The 16,817-nt window shown below is 44.7% G+C and overlaps 1 protein-coding gene across 2 annotated transcripts; it reads left to right on the top strand.

The window, feature by feature from the left end:
* The first annotated feature begins 12,474 nt into the window (after nucleotides 1-12,474).
* LOC100285780 (growth regulator like protein) lies at nucleotides 12,475-16,637 on the top strand. Of its 2 annotated transcripts, none has more exons than NR_182227.1 (9): nucleotides 12,475-12,876; nucleotides 13,194-13,281; nucleotides 13,369-13,445; nucleotides 13,515-13,610; nucleotides 13,700-13,889; nucleotides 14,484-14,665; nucleotides 14,773-14,875; nucleotides 15,144-15,472; nucleotides 15,951-16,637. NR_182227.1 is itself a non-coding variant. In NM_001158670.2 (9 exons), exons 1-9 carry the CDS (start codon nucleotides 12,664-12,666, stop codon nucleotides 16,180-16,182), a joined length of 1,503 nt encoding a protein of 500 aa, NP_001152142.2. In that variant the 5' UTR covers nucleotides 12,475-12,663; the 3' UTR covers nucleotides 16,183-16,637. The 2 variants fall into 2 exon arrangements, 1 of the variants encoding a protein (NP_001152142.2); NM_001158670.2 differs by having other exon boundaries at nucleotides 13,522-13,610.
* Nucleotides 16,638-16,817: the final 180 nt, after the last annotated feature.

The raw sequence follows: 16,817 nt of genomic DNA, 5'->3' as shown, positions 1-16,817 counted from the left end.
GGGTGTCTACCAATCGTGTAGGCATCCCTTGCAAATTTTAGCTTGTCAAATTCATTCTTGTGGTACGGTCGTGTCTACCAATTGATTGATGCTAGTCTTAAGTTGGGCATTAAGACTAGCCACTTCATCATTTAATTTAGAAATGCAAACTAGGTGTTCACTACAAGCATCAATGTCAAAATCTTTACACCTAGTGCAAATCATAACATGTTCTACACAAGAGTTAGATTTATTTGCTACTTCTAGTTTAGCATTTAAATCATTGTTAGTTCTCTTTAAGCTAGAGATAGAATCATGACATGTAGACACTTCACTAGAAAGAATTTCATTTCTTTTAACTTCTAGAGCAAGTGAATTTTGTGCACTAACAAATTTATCATGCTCTTCATATAAACGGTCCTCTTGTTTCTCTAAAAGTCTATCCTTTTCATTCAAGGCATCAATCAATTCATTAATCTTATCTATTTTAGCTCTATCCAATCCCTTGAACAAACTAGAGTAATCTATTTCTTCATCATTAGACTCATCATCACTAGAGGAATCATAAGTGGCATTATTTCGATTACATACCTTCTTATCCTTCACCATGAGACATGTGTGACGCTCATTGGGGAAGAGGGATGATTTGTTGAAGGTGGTGGCGGCGAGTCCTTCATTATCGGAGTCAGATGACGAACAATCCGAGTCTCATTCCTTGCCAAGGTGTGCCTCGCCCTTAGCCTTCTTGTATGCCTTCTTCTTCTCCCTCTTGCTCCCTTGTTCCTGGTCACTTTCATTATCGGGACAGTTAGCAATAAAATGACCAATCTTACCGCATTTGAAGCATGAACGCTTCCCCTTTGTCTTGGTCTTGCTTGGTTGTCCCTTGCGACCCTTTAGCGCCGTCTTGAAGCGCTTGATGATGAGGGCCATCTCTTCATCATTGAGCCCGGCCGCCTCAACTTGCGCCACCTTGCTAGGTAGCGCCTCCTTGCTCCTCGTTGCCTTGAGAGCAATGGGTTGAGGCTCATGGGTTGGACCGTTCAACGCGTCGTCCACGTACCTTGCCTCCTTGATCATCATTCGCCCGCTTACGAACTTTCCAAGGACTTCTTCGGGCGACATCTTGGTGTACCTAGGATTTTCACGAATATTGTTCACCAAATGTGGATCAAGTACAGTAAAAGACCTTAGCATTAGGCGGACGACGTCGTGGTCCGTCCATCGCGTGCTTCCGTAGCTCCTTATTTTGTTGATAAGGGTCTTGAGCCGGTTGTATGTTTGGGTTGGCTCCTCGCCTCTTATCATCGTGAATCGTCCAAGCTCCCCCTCCACCAACTCCATCTTGGTGAGCAAGGTGACGTCGTTCCCCTCATGAGAGATCTTGAGGGTGTCCCAAATCTGCTTGGCATTGTCCAAGCCACTCACTTTATGATACTCGTCCCTGCACAAGGAGGCTAACAACATAGTAGTAGCTTGTGCATTTCTATGAATCTGTTCATTAATAAAATTAGGACTATCCGAGCTATCAAATTTCATTCCACTTTCCACAATCTCCCATATGCTCGGATGGAGAGAGAACAGGTGACTACGCATTTTGTGGCGCCAAAATCCGTAGTCCTCTCCATCAAAGTGAGGAGGTTTGCCAAGTGGAATAGAGAGCAAATTAGTATTTGTACTTTGCGGAATACGAGAGTAGTCAAAAGAAAAGTTCGAATTAACCGGTTTCCTTCTCTCGTAGTCGTTGTCGTCGTTGTCCTTTTGGGAAGAAGTGGACCCATCGCTGTCGTCGTAGTAGACGATCTCCTTGATGCGTCTTGTCTTCTTCTTCTTCCCATCTTTGCGTTTGTGGCCCGAGCCCGAGTCGGTAGGCTTGTCATCCTTGGGCTCGTTGACGAATGACTCCTTCTCTTTGTCATTGATCACAATCCCCTTGCCCTTAGGATCCATCTCTTCGGGCGGTTAGTCCCTTTCTTGAAGAGAACGACTTTGATACCAATTGAGAGCACCTAGGGGGGTGAATAGCGGTGATCCTGTAAAACTTGAAACTTAAGCCACAAAAACTTGGTTAAGTGTTAGCACAATAATCGTCAAGTGGCTAGAGAGGAGTCTCAACAAAACACAATAACCACAAAGATATCAATCACAGAGATGGCACGGTGGTTATCCCGTGGTTCGGCCAAGATCAACGCTTGCCTACTCCATGTTGTGGCGTCCCAATGGACGAGGGTTGCAATCAACCCCTCTCAAGCGGTCCAAAGACCCACTTGAATACCACGGTGTTTTGCTTTGTTTTTCTTAATCCCTTCCGCGAGGAATCTCCACAACTTGGAGTCTCTCGCCCTTACACTTAAAGTTCACAAAGAAGCACGGAGTAAGGGAGGGATGATCAACGCACACAAGACACGAAGTCAGAATGTCAACACGCACATAAGTCGCAACAAGAGCTCGCAACACAACCCGACGAGTTCGCAACTCAACAAGAGCTCTAGATGCTATCACGAAGAAACAAATGCGTGGAATCGAAGTCTTGGTGCTTAGGAATGCTTTGAGTATGCTTGGTGTTCTCCTCCATGTGCCTAGGGGTCCCTTTTATAGCCCCAAGGCAGCTAGGAGCCGTTGAGAGCATTCCAGGAAGGCTTATCTTGCCTTCTGTCGCCTGGCGCACCAGACAGTCCAGTGCACCACCGGACACTGTCCGGTGCGAATCTCTTTCCTTATTTGGCGAAGCCGACTGTTGGCGCCTGGGAGCCGTTGGCGCACCGGACACTGTCCGGTGTACACCGAACAGTCCGGTGCTCCAATGTGACCGTTGGCTCGGCCACGCGTCACGCGCGGAATCCTTGGCCGACCGTTGCCCCGGCAGACCTTTGGCTCACCGGACAGTCCGGTGCACCACTGGACAGTCCGGTGAATTTTAGCCGTACACCGCCATCGAAGTCCCGAGAGCAGCCTGTTCGCCAGAGCCAGCCTGGCGCACCGGACACTGTCCGGTGTACCACGGGACAGTCCGGTGCACCCAGACCGAGCTGACTTAGGCTGAACGTAGCCATCTCATTTCCAATTCAATTTTTCCTGTTTCCAGCACTTAGATACAATACATTAGTCAATAAAACAATGTACTAAGTCCAGAAACATACCTTTGACATGATTTGCACTTTGTCCACCACTTTGCATAGATTAACACAAAAGCACTTGTGTTGGCACTCAATCACCAAAATACTTAGAAATGGCCCAATGGCACATTTCCCTTTCATCAATCCCACTCAAGTGATCACAAACATCAACTTGAGTGCCACTGACTTTCTTTATCACTTATATCCCATTTGCGAGGAATCTCCACAACCTAGAGTCTCTCACAGCCTTACAAATGATCAAAATCACAACTTAGAGTAAGGGAGGGAGATAGAATACACACATAAGAGAAAATCACAACAACACGCGCTACAAAGCCAAAGATAGTGTTTGAATGTAACTAAATCACTAGAAGGCGTGGTCGCAGAGTTTTGGAGTGTTGGTATGTTATTGAGATACTGGGGTGCTAGTTGGAGGCGCATAAGGGGTCCATTTATAGCAACAAGGGGCCTAGGAGTCATTGTCTCCTCCATTTGGAAGCTCCAAAACTTTTCTACCTGTAGGCGCATCGGACCGTTCTGGTGCACACCAGACCGAGTCCTGTAGACGCTAGTCTGGGATCCTGATTTACCACCTTTCTTACCTGACGAGCACCGAACCGATCCGGTGTGCCACTGGATCGACTGGTGATGTCAGCTAGCCGTTGGCGCTTGAGAGAGCCATTGGAGATGTGGTCCGGTGCACACTAGATCGATATTGTTCATGGTCCGGTGAATTTTATAATTAAAATTCCTGAGATTTAACAATTCCGCCAGGTCGCATGGACCCGGTCCAGTGCACCACCGAACCGGTTTGGTGCAAACCAGACCTGCCCAACTTTGGCTACTTTGTGCCAAACTTCTCCAAATATTTTTGGCTTCCTTTGGTAGCTTCCCTACCACTTAGAAAAATATAGTTAGTACTTAATCCAATTGACTAAGTGCAGAAAACATACCTGTTCTTAGTTTCACTAGTGTTTGCATAATGGCTTGTTTCAAGTCCAAAATGCACTTTTCTTGCAGAAATGAGTTAGCAGACAAAACGAAGTGCTAGAAAATAGAGTAAGGTATGTGTACCTTATTCAAACACTTAAACCTCATGTTTGAGTTGATTTGCCTAAAGTTGCACTTTTGGCCCTCCATTTTAGCTCATTTGGACTTGATCTCTTCAACTTGCCTTTTATGGAACTATGCTCATACTCATATGAAGATAGTTAGTTCAACATGGTGTGTTGAGAACTTAATCACCAAAACTGGTAGAAATGGCTCTATGGCACATTTCCCTTTCAATCTCTCCTTTTTGGCGATTCGTGCCAACACACCTAAAACAACTCAAATTTAACTAAATAAAACCAATGAGTCAAAAGAGACAAATTGAAGCTCAAACTCAAACAAAAGGATTATTCAAATGATTTGACATATTTGGATCCTTTAGCCACCACTTGTTTTGAGTTTTGCAATCAAACTAATTTTTCTAACTTCTAAGTAAAAAACTCTTGGTTTTACAAACAAATCAGTTTAAAACACTTGTTTTGATCAAACTCCCAAAAGTCCCCTTTTTCTCATAAGATAACCATTTCCACACAAGAGAGTAGTTTTTTGCAATAAGAGGGCACCTCTTTGCTATCAAGAGGGTTTAGTCTGCTCGGGCCCATTCTAGCTTAAAGATTGGCTTCCTAAATTCTGCTCGTCAAGCCCGGTTGCATGTCTCAAAGGATCAAGTGCAATAGAGTGTAGGTCCCATGTATGTGCTAGTAAACATTCATATTGAGTCATATATAGGGCTTAATCTTGGTATTCTGGTAGCTGAAGCGTTAGGAAGAACACCAAGGGACACCCACACCAGATGCTAGCGACCCAGAACATGACATGGGGACCCGGTCCCACCAATCATATGTAGAGGGTGGATGGCGCTGGTGTGAAAAGGCCGGATCTGAACCACCGTGCACGCGGAACGAGGCAATGAGTACCTTCTCGGGAATTATTGTGGTGGTAAAAAACCATTTTTATTGTCGCGGTGGTGGCGAAAGTTATGTGCATGACCCGGCACACCACCAGGCACGGGGGTTGTAGGTCAGTGAGCCGTAGCAACAAAGGTGATAGCGGGCGACCTGACGACAAGCGTGATAGTGGATGTGGCGTCGTTGTGCGCCAGCCACGGTCAAATTGCTTGATGTGAGATCACCGTTGTAGCCCCACTTGTGTTTTTGTGTTTCTTGCATCACCAGACGTAAAACCTAGAAACCCCCTCATTCTTAGGATTAGGCGGGTGCACTCCGTCGGCTGGAGTTTACCACCCACACTAGTAATTTTCTGGTGTTGTTACTAACTTTTCTGCCCATTTTCAAATTTATCACGATATACGGGAAACAATATGAAAACCAGGTAATGTATTATGAAAACGGTACTATGAATGGTGGGATATCTTTAGGGCTGAAAAACGTTACCGAAATTCTCGTAACCGAGGCCTTGTAACCGTATCGTTTTCGTAAAGGCAATATTGTTTTCGTAACTCAGCGTTTTAAAATTTGAATTCCAAATATCTACCAACATCGTATTGTAGTTGCTAATAAGTAGATTAATTATGAAACTGGACAAATTTTCGACCGATTGGCAATCGTTTTCATATAGACAATATCGTTTCTGAACGTTTTCACGCCTAGATGTCTTAGTGATGGTTTTCGGATTTTTTAAGAAAATTTGATATTTTCCCTTATTCGGGAAAATCTAGTAATTTCTCATATTTCCCATGTATAGGAAAGTTCGATAATTTCGAAAATCATCTTATTGTTCATAAATAAATAATTAATATTAATACGATCATCTTATTCATTATCAATAGTAGTCATTTCTTAAACCAAGCATCTCATAAACATGTCATATTTAAACATCATGTAATTTAAACAATTTGCATTGAAACGATTTTCATTTGTAAACATCATGTAATTTAAACATATTGCCGTTGTAAACAATTTACGTTTGTACAGTTTTCATTTATAAAAATCGTGTAATTTAAACGACTCTCATTTATAACTATATAAGATTTTATTGTACTAACATTGTCTTGTGTTCTTGCATTTCAGCTTCCCCGCGTGTCCCGTCCCTTTCTTATTTTAGATGCCATATTTACTTCAGATGTCATAGAAAATGTATCGAGTGATCCAGACGATACGATACATGATCTTTAAGTTATGTACCATGTGTTTAAGACTTATGTATTGTATAGTTAGAATTTTTGAGTATACATATTTGATCAACCGTGTACGGTCAAGACTACGTATTGTGTATTTGTGTGGTTGAGACTTGTATGTGGATGTAAATGAACAATTGTGTGTTTAACTTATATATATTGTGTGGTCAAAACTTATGAGTGGACATGTATGATCAATTTCGTGTGGATAAGACTATGTATTATGTACTGTCGGTACCCTAAAACAGGGGTACCCCTTACTACAGTATGAAGACGTGGTGCCCGCGCGGCTATCTCTAGTCACGTGGTGAATAGCACCCGACCCCACCACATGGACAGCTCCGGGGCCGCCATGTGGCCAGAGAAGACAATATCCTCCAAGGTACCAACAGTGGGTTCGAACCCCCATAGGAAAGTATCTGGCCTCCAGGCAAGGTCCAGGACCTCCAGGGGTACAAACCGGACCCCTGGGACGGGTCCCGGACCCCTCTGTGTGGGGTCCGGACCACTCACAGCAGGGTCCCGGGATTCTGAGACAAAAAATACCCAGACCTTAATCAAGGCTAGGCGGGGGTCCGGAGCTGACACGTGTCCGGACCATACCACGTACGCCTCTGCTCCCCGCTCAGGCGGAGCCCAGATGCTGCCACGTGGCCTACTGTCCATGACGTAAGCCAGCGGGCGGAGCCTGACGTAAGGCCTCTGAGCCGCGCGGTCTCTGCATTTATTGCGGATAAGGCGCGCCGCCTGTCCATTCCACTGGCAGGCGATGTGCCGCCTCGGTATTAAATGAGCCCTGTCCACTCCACTGAACATGCGATGTGCCACCTCAGCATTTAATGTGCCCTGTCCACTCCGCTGACGGACGGTGACCAGGCCATCCTGCAGACGACGTGCCTGTCCATTCCATTGGCAGGCAGTACGCCCGTGCTGTGGCGTACACTGTGCTCATCATGATTCGCGCGTTACCTAGGAAGCAGCTGCGAGATATTAATACTATATGCACTACGGACATTATGGCGCTCGGAGATCTCCTGGGCGACACTTGCGTTGGATACTTCTATATGTATTCCCTCCATTTTGCTCCTGGGCCCACATGTCGGGGCTCAGCACCCTTGTACGTGCCCCCTTGAGCTATAAAAGGGAGGCCACACGACGTTACAAGGTAGCTTGACTCAGACCCAACTTAGACACTCAGACTCACAAGTTCAAACAAGCTTTCAAGCTCAATACAGCACACAGTGGAGTAGGGTATTACGCCCCGGCGGCCCGAACCACTCTAAACCCTTGTGTGTTCTTGTGTTCATCGTCCACCTAGCAAACAGGCAAAACGCTTAGGCCCCTTCTCATCTTATGATTTAGAGCGGGTGCGTTCCGCCACCCGGCCGGAGAATTTCCTCTCCGACATGTACTTATGTGATTGAATTTTTTTTGTGGATGTAAATGAACAATTGTATGTTGTTAGGACTTATTTATTGTAATCTTTTTCGATTTAAGTTATTGTTTTTGCCGATCGATTTAAAGATATTTTATCCAGATTTATCTGTTTTTGATATACCGGAATATACCGGCTGTAATCGACATACCGAACAAAATTTATACGGATGAAAATCGTAAGAGAGTTTTTCGGACCATTTTCACGAACCAGCATCCATTTTCACGCTGTTAAGGCTGGCTCCAATAACGGATAGCCATATTGCCCAGCCATTTTCCTGTTTACCTACACTCTGCATTTTACATGGACAGCGATAGGCGTCTAGTTTGCAACAAGGAAGCCAAATTGGCTGTGACCGATGGCCCATTTGCTTTCGCGCCAAATCACCGAAGCATCCTGCTCGTCGATTCCCTCACAGGGTCCCAGCTGACGGTTGTCAGAGGGAAATGCCTAGCGTGTCAATGCCAGCCAATTTGACTCTTCTCTCCTTCCATGTATTTTGCCCGACCGAGATAGCTGCCTTATTGGAGGCGCTACAGTCCTAGTTGAGCAACTAAACTAGCTTTGCCTGGTCTGATAGCTGGCCTCAGGCCTCAGCCAGCCTAAGGAGACCAACCCGATCGAGTATACCGCGCTGGGTGCAAGCTGATGCCAATCTCTCACGATATATGGCCCGTTAGGCTAGGTGTTAGTGCAATGGCCCTAACTAATACATAATAACAGAATTAAATACATGTACATATCAGATTTACACAGAATTAATACCAAATTTACACAGAATTAACCACAGGATTCACACACATTGATTCACACAGAATTACACAAACACATATATGAAATGACTATTTGGAGCTGTTAGTGCAATGGCCGCCTCATTAAAAACCTTCTTAGGTAAAAACTCACACCTCGTGAGAAAACCCTAAGAAGGAAAAAAGAGTGCGGCCCAGCTCCTAAGTTTATAAATCATTACAGTCCATTACAGTGTACAGTCCATTACAACTCATAAGACATTAAGACTAGTAGGTTGCAAGACTAAGCATTTCAATCATCCCTAGCTGATTGTGTTGCTGGATCATCAAGCCACAGGTTGTCGTGCTCATCTTCAAGTTCTTTTGTGTCTTCCTCCACACTGTGTTGTAGGTGACCATCAGCAAGTTCCCAATCTTTGATGCAGGATAATATCTCTACCATATCAGGAGCTAGACGACGTCGACGCTCTTCAATTACCCTGCCAGCAAGACTAAATGTAGACTCAGAGGAAATAGTAGAAGCTGGCACTGTCAAGACATCTTTAGCTAGTAGTGAAAGAATAGGATAAGTTAACTTATGCTGATGCCACCAAGAAAGGACATTGAAGTCCTCATCAAACTCAGTGATAGTATCACTGTCTAAGTAAGAAGCTAACTCAGAGGTAGATGCAACAGTAGAGATAGCTTGAGGGGTTGAAGAAGAACCTGATCTCCTTCCCAGAGGAGTAGAGAACTCACCATCAAGGTCATCATCACCATAAATGTCATCCCATGCCATTTTTTTCTTACCAGATAAGTGGGATGATGGTTGGTGGGCGCCACGCATGCGTGTGTCACCAAATTTGGTCTCATACAACTGAAATACTTTGGTTAGCTTAGTACGAACATCAAATGGAAGCCTAGAGTAATCAGTACCAGTTAAACTAGATAACTTGATAAGGACTTTGTTAAAACCCCTCATTTTAGCTCTAGGATCCAAAATAAAAGCAACTGCATATAAAATTGGAATGTCTCTCCAGTACTTCAAGAATTTATCTTTCATAGGAACAACAGCACATCTTAGCAATATATCATTCTCAAATGCATTTAGATGTCTAGCTATCCTCAGAATGTGATGCAACATTAAAGTAGCAGTTGGATAGTAGACACCAGACAATGCAACAGTTGATTCATAAAATAATTCTAAGAAAGATAACACTTTTTCAGCAATTGCCCAATGGTTATCAGTGAGTAAAGGAGTCCCATCTTCATTCAAAGGATACTGGGTTTTGATAAAAACAGAGAAGGTGGACTTGTGTGGTAACAAGTGTTTAATCATTAAATAGGTAGAGTTCCATCTAACATCCATGTCAACACCAAATTTACGAGGGCGAATAGCCATACTCATACAATAGCTTTTGTATGCAGCTATACGTTGATTAGATGCATTTAAAAATGTTATAGCAGTTCTAAAGTCATCAAGATATGTTCTGATAGGATCCAAACCAGCTTTAACAATTAGATTAATAACATGACATGAACAACGTTGATGCAAGAACATAGTAGACAATTCATCATCAGATGCATCAATACCAAGGCTACTATCAGGAACAGGTACACCAAGGTAACCACACAAGAAAGGTCTTAGAAATTTCATGGCAACATTATTTGAGGAAGCATTATCCAAAGTTATAGCAAACACTTTTTCAGTTAAACTATACTCATCAATAACAGTAGCTACAAGATTAGCAATGTTAGCACCACTATGCTTGCCATCAATGAGCCTAAGTGCAAGCAATCTTTTTTCTAATTCCCACTTAGAATTAACAAAATGAGCTACTACGCTTAAGTAATCCTCCTTTGCCTTGCCAGACCAAATATCAGAAGTAAGACAAACAGAACCAACATCATTTTTAAAAGTTCCAATTAAGTTCACCATACGTTCATTATAAAATTTAACCATGTCCCTGGCAGTGGTCTGTCTAGAAACATGCACAAATCTAGGATTGTGAGAACGATTGATATAACATTGAAAAGCAGGAGTAGAACCATGCCATAAAGGAAGGTCATCCCTAGCAATCAAACGACATAGTTCAGTCCTAGCAATAGAAGCAGAGTACTCCCAACGTTGCAAAGTACCGTCAGCATTGTACTTAAGCACAGATTGGACTTGCCCACAGCGTTCATGTGCTTTCTTAGCAGGGCAATTATGACGAAGCAAATGACCAGTACCAGAAGTAGAACGAGCACTAAGAGTTTGCTTACAGTGCTTGCAACGAGCAGCATACCTGACTTTTTTGCCATCCACAATCTTAGTCAATTCATCAAAGTCATTCCAGCACTTGGACCTTTTCTTTGAGTGCGAGTTGCTTCCACCAGCATCAGGATCAGGGACTAACTCTGGCAGGCTTGTGGAGCCTGTGCCAGTCCCTACTGCAGAGCCAGCGACAGTATCGATATGAATAGGATCTCCATGGGTTTCATTCTCACCGAAACCAATGAAGAACCTAGCATCCTCAGCCTCATTAAAGTCCTCGAGCATGCGCTCCTCCTCCTCTGCAGCCGCTATTGCGTCAAGGTCCATGAGCTACAACGTACAGTCGGCTCCGGCTACCTCAACGGCTACAAGGTTCAAAGCAAAAAAATGGAGGCAGTGAGGACTGACTGACTGAGGAGTGAGCCAGTGACAAGGTTCAAAGCAACTATCCACATGATTACAAGAATTAAATGCTAAAATTAAACATACCTTTCGAAGCTGGAGCACCAGAGACGACGGAACGGAGCCAAGGTCCGAGGAGCAGCCGAGCAGAGGCGCAGATCGACCAGCAACAGCAAGCAAGGACCAGCCGAGCACCAGAGAAAGTCGGGCAACCGGACAGGTTAGATTAGAATAGAAGGAGGACGAGAATGGGAGGAAAATGAAAACAGAACAAAATTAAAGATGTCCAAGCAGCCAGCAGGGGCACTACAGCACCAGTGAGGCAGCGAGGAGTGACTGAGTGAGCCAGTGACCATACAGGGGCACTACAGCACAAGGCGCAGAGCAGCGGACCACCGGACCGGCGGACCGGAGACAGAGAAGAATCAGTAAGCCAGGAAGGGAATCACGCACCAACGAGGAGCACGGAGCACCAGTCGTCCAGCTGTGAAGGCGTGAAGCTACAACTCGATCCGATGAGGCGAGGAGCACCAGCCGACCAGCGAGGAGCACCAACGATGAACGAGGATCACCAATCACCAGATCCGAATGGGATTGGGGGTTAGGGTATCACCAATCACCAGATCCGAATGGGATTAGGGTTAGGGTTAGGAACAGGGAGACGTAGGGAGGGAGGAGAGGGAGTCAGGGAGCACCAGAGACGTCAGAGGTGGCGCGCCGTCGGCCGTCGACGGTGGGAGGACCGGAGGAGGCAGCAGGGCGACGGCGAGGCACGGGCAGCCGCCGGGAGCACGAAAATCGCCAAGCACAACCGGGGGGAGTGAGACTCGGGAGTCAGGAGACGGGGCGGCGACCTGGGCGAGTCCGCGAGTGGGAGGGGGGATACGGACGCGGGTTAGGTTTTCCATTTTTCTGAGATGGGGCGCGGGCCGTTAACGGGCCGACCTACTTTCCGTGCCGGGCCGGGCCGAAGCACGTGGGCCGCTTATGCCGCCCAAACCCGGCACGCGGATCGGGCCGGGCCGGCCCGGGCACGATTGGAATCGGGCCGTGCCGTGCGTGGGCCGGGCCAAAACCGTGCCGGGCTGCGGGCCAAATGGGCAGCCCGCACCGTTTGGACATCTATAGCCTCAGCCAGCCTAAGCAGACCAACCCGATCGAGTATACCGCGCTGGGTGCAAGCTGATGCCAATCTCTCACGATATATGGCCCGTTAGGCTAGGTGTCAGTATGGGCTGCATTCAGGTATCGAACGAGGAGACCCATGTAAAAAGAACCACGACGGGTCAAGAGAGATGTGGACTAACTAACTACGGCCCATTAATGAAACTCAGCCCACCTACGTACGGTTCGTCACGCTCCACTCTCCAGACCCCGGTCCCGTTCCCACGCGGAGCCGCGGACACACCTTCCTCCTCCTCCCGTCGCCATGGACGTCTGCTCCTCCACGATCTAGCCTGTGGCTATTGGTTAGCACGCCGGCGCCGGCGCCGGCGACCCTAAAGGGAGCGTTGACGTTGTATCCCGAGATTTTATGCTCTAAGCTTTCGAGCCGCGTCATGGGAAGGAAGCCTGACGCGGTAGCCAAATCGTATCATTCCGGTGGCGGCGGCGCTGCCGCCTCCTCGCCGAGGGCAGCGAGGAAGGCGTCGCCTTCTCCGGTGTTCCTGGGAACCGCGCTGTTCGTTCTAGGGTTTGTGTCCCTCTTTACGGGACACGTGGTCACCGACGCTGACTGGGCGCGGATCCGCAGTCGATGGCGACCTAAACAGGTAATTTGTTGCAGACTTGACTGCTGTACTGTCTAATTCCACAAATTTTGTCGTTGCGTGGTCTCTTCCGTGTTATAGCCTGATAGAAGTGAAAGAAGAAAGTTCTTTTTGAGCCGCTTGAGGAACAATTTGAGGAATTGAGTGCAAGGGTTTAGTATTTTCTGGCATTGCCAAGTTTCACTAGGAACGTCGTTTAAATTGTATTTTTGTTATGCCTTAAATGTTCTCTATACTGTTTTTGAGACTTCGAATCTGAATATTATCTCGTCTTGGTTGATAATTACCGACTGGCCATTTACAATCTTGAAAATGTGCAGCATAGAAACTACGAACCTATCGATATTTGGGAATCCAAGTATTCCAGCATGTACTACGGATGCAGCGAGAGAAGCACGGGTTTCAGATGTTAGTTTGTATAGTTAGTCACTTCTTCTCTTGAACTAAAACTTTGGCGAAAAAATGACCATCTGGTTTTCCATGTTCATCTTTCAGCTGCTGTGCCAGAGAACAGTTCCACTGGTTACTTGTTGATTGCTACTAGTGGGGGCCTGAATCAGCAGCGCATAGGGGTATGATTGCCTTCCAATGTCTGGTTGATTTGTTTTTATCATCCCTTGTGTTACCTTTATGATGTTCAGCTTGCAGATAACAGATGCTGTTGTAGTTGCCTGGATTTTGAATGCCACACTTGTTGTACCTGAGTTAGACCACCACTCGTTCTGGAAAGACGACAGGTGAATTGAGAACTAGAATTCTAGAAATTACAGGACGTTTGCTGAATGTTACTGTTCCAAAATGGCTTGACTTCAAATTTCGTATGCAGTGACTTCTCTGACATTTTTGACGTGGAGTGGTTCATTTCCCACCTATCGAAGGATGTAACTATTGTCAAAAGGATCCCTTATGAAGTAATGTTGTCAATGGATAAACTACCATGGACTATGCGCGCACCTAGGAAATCGGTGCCTGAGTTTTATATTGATGAAGTTCTGCCAATACTCATGCGAAGGCGAGTAAGTAACCTGCAAAACCTGTGTAATGGCCTGGAACTTATCTTGCATATTGTTTGATTACAATATTTTGGCTGGCTGGGTGTTAAGATGAGCAGTAGATAATAGTTTATCTTTTGCATGGTTCAAAAAACTCGACCTGCGGGGTAATACAACCTCGGACATTATATTAAGAAAAAGATCTCACGCAGATTGAGAAAATCCCGAACCCTTGTCTCACCCATGCACAATGGCACCGTAGGCCATGTAAGAACGACCGCGACCGGGAACCGGGTCTTAGACCTGTGCTTTGATGTGGGATATACAAGGGGATTTTTTTACCTCTAGCCTAAAATTCGCTCTCACGGAGAGTCGAACTCAGGACGTGAGGAGTGCTACTCAGACCACCTAACCAACTCAGGCTAGAGGCCCTTTGGCCTTTTGCATGGTTTAGTTATGGCCCTTTGTGTTCAAAACATGAGCATATGTTATAATTTCCTTTGGAAGGTATTTGCTATGTGTATTAATCATAAATAAATATATCAGGTGTCAAGTGACTGTAGACAAATGCAAAGTAGACATACTTCCCTATTGACTGAACAGTCTTAATCTTTGCAGGCTTTGCAATTAACAAAGTTTGATTATAGGCTCACTAGCGATCTTGATGAAGATTTGCAAAAGTTACGTTGCCGAGTAAATTTTCATGCTTTAAAATTTACGAGTTCTATACACGCCATGGGTCAGAAACTTGTTCAAAAGCTGAGACTAATGAACACACGATATGTCGCCATTCATTTGAGGTAAACTCTGGTTGTTTATGATAATTCAATGCTGCCTTTTGATAATTGAAGTTATGATTGACCATGAAAGTAAAAAAAAATGAACATAACTGTTGTTTGTTTATCAGGTTTGAACCTGACATGCTTGCATTTTCTGGCTGTTACTACGGTGGCGGTGAAAAAGAAAGAAAGGAATTGGGTGAAATTAGGAAACGATGGGATACATTACCTGTAAGACTCTTGAAACTTGGTGAGATTTCCCTATGGTTTCTCCAAATACTAATCTGCCATCAGCATATAATTAATTTTTCCATTTTTTTTCTTTTTGCTTGTTATCGAATGTGACCTGTGTCTTTCTTATATGTCCTAAAAATGCATCAAATTTTGTGATCACACATTCATCATTATAGATGCCAAAGCTCCAATCATTGGTCGGCAGATTGTTTCACCAGATTTAAGTTTTGAGTGAATGTATTGATTTTACATTGATCCATAACAGGAGTTGAGTGCTGAAGATGAACGCAGCAGAGGAAAATGTCCACTGACTCCTCATGAAGTCGGGTTAATGCTCCGAGCTCTTGGTTTTGGCAACGATACACTTCTGTATGTTGCTTCTGGAGAAATATATGGTGGAGATAGTACTCTCCAACCTCTTAGGGGACTCTTCCCAAATTTCTATACTAAGGAGAAGCTTGCTGGGGATGATTTAAATCCCTTCCTTCCTTTTTCTTCACGGCTGGCTGCAATTGACTTCATTGTTTGTGATGAGAGTGATGTCTTTGTTACGAATAATAATGGGAACATGGCCAAAGTTTTAGCTGGACGGAGGTATGTACCCCTCTTTTTCTGCATATGCTTTGGGTATTCTAAACTAATCCCTCCATCCCAAATAAATCAACTCCCCTAGAATGACCCAGAGTAAAATTATCTTAAGTTTGACACATTTTATAGGAAAGAGTAACAACATCGTTGACAGCAAACAAGTACACTATGAAAATATACCTATCTAGTGATACTAATTTGATATTATAAATGTTGGTGTTTTTTCTCTATAAATTTAATCAAACTTAAAACATTTTGACTTAGGACAAATCTGAAAGTTGGTTTGTTTTGGGACGGATAGAGTATACATCTGTTGAATGTATTGGATTGCCATGCAAGGACACGAGGCCTTATAGGCACCGTCAATTTGTTTAGTTTTTACTATTTATTATGTTAATTTGTTGCTCCGAACAGTTTATCTATTCTCCCTTATTATTTTCTAATATGCTATGTTTTGCTCATCCACTCTCCATCAAATGTGTAGGCGATACATGGGCCACAAGAGAACTATTCGCCCAAATGCAAAGAAACTCAATGTACTATTTCAAACACGGAATCAATTGAGCTGGGATACCTTTTCACGGAAGGTACAGAGAGTTCAGAGGGGTCTTATGGGGGAGCCGGACGATATCAGACCAAAACAGGATGACTTCCATGAATTTCCATCATCTTGCATCTGCTCAAGAAAACCTGGGAACATATCGGCCACAACATGAAAACCAACCGGACAGGGCAAATGCAGCGAGGATGCTGCTAGTTGGGCACTTACTTTGACAGTAGGGAAACATATGCTTACGTTGAAAGAAACACGGTAGAATTAACAAGGCAAGGAGGGATGCATAGTGCATATATGTCATGGCTCGGTAAGATGCCACGTCAAGGAGAGTTGCCAACTGGTGATGTCATGCCTGTAAATTATTGTTCGTACATGATTAATTCTTTAAACATGTTGTCCGCTCGCTGTTCCTCATCCGCTTTCAGACTACGTCTTGGCTATGCACCATCATTGGGCTTAGGTGGGTCTTTGTAGATCAAGTAGCTTGAATCGGCTCGTTAGTGATAGTGAATTAGTGATGGGAGGATAGGGTTTAGAGGTTTCTCGGTCGGAACCGTTGTCATGACCTTTTATTAATGAAATAAATATTGCAGGGTGGTCTTTGGCCGAGTTTTTTAAATACGGTGTGAGTGTGGTTCTATGACCTGACCATCTGTCTAGGTAAAGTCCCATGGGCTCAGGGCAGTTACTGTTAGTCACTTGTTTTCAATCACTACACACAATAAAAAACAAGGCAACATATTATTAAAAAGGTATGAAACCTTCGTCATAAAGAAGTTATTCCTTCAGGGTAAC

Source organism: Zea mays, chromosome 2 (genome assembly GCF_902167145.1).
Source record: "Zea mays cultivar B73 chromosome 2, Zm-B73-REFERENCE-NAM-5.0, whole genome shotgun sequence".
NCBI lineage: Eukaryota > Viridiplantae > Streptophyta > Magnoliopsida > Poales > Poaceae > Zea > Zea mays.
Note: the sequence above shows the minus strand (reverse complement) of the source record. Positions and strands in the feature narration are given on the sequence as shown.

Excerpts from the sequence above, each read along its gene's own strand:
- LOC100285780 (NM_001158670.2), top strand. The coding sequence starts at position 12,664 with ATGGGAAGGAAGCCTGACGCGGTAGCCAAATCGTATCATTCCGGTGGC. Across the intron at positions 13,890-14,483 it reads CAATACTCATGCGAAGGCGA|GCTTTGCAATTAACAAAGTT; the intron begins GTAAGTAACCTG and ends TAATCTTTGCAG. Across the intron at positions 15,473-15,950 it reads AAAGTTTTAGCTGGACGGAG|GCGATACATGGGCCACAAGA; the intron begins GTATGTACCCCT and ends TCAAATGTGTAG.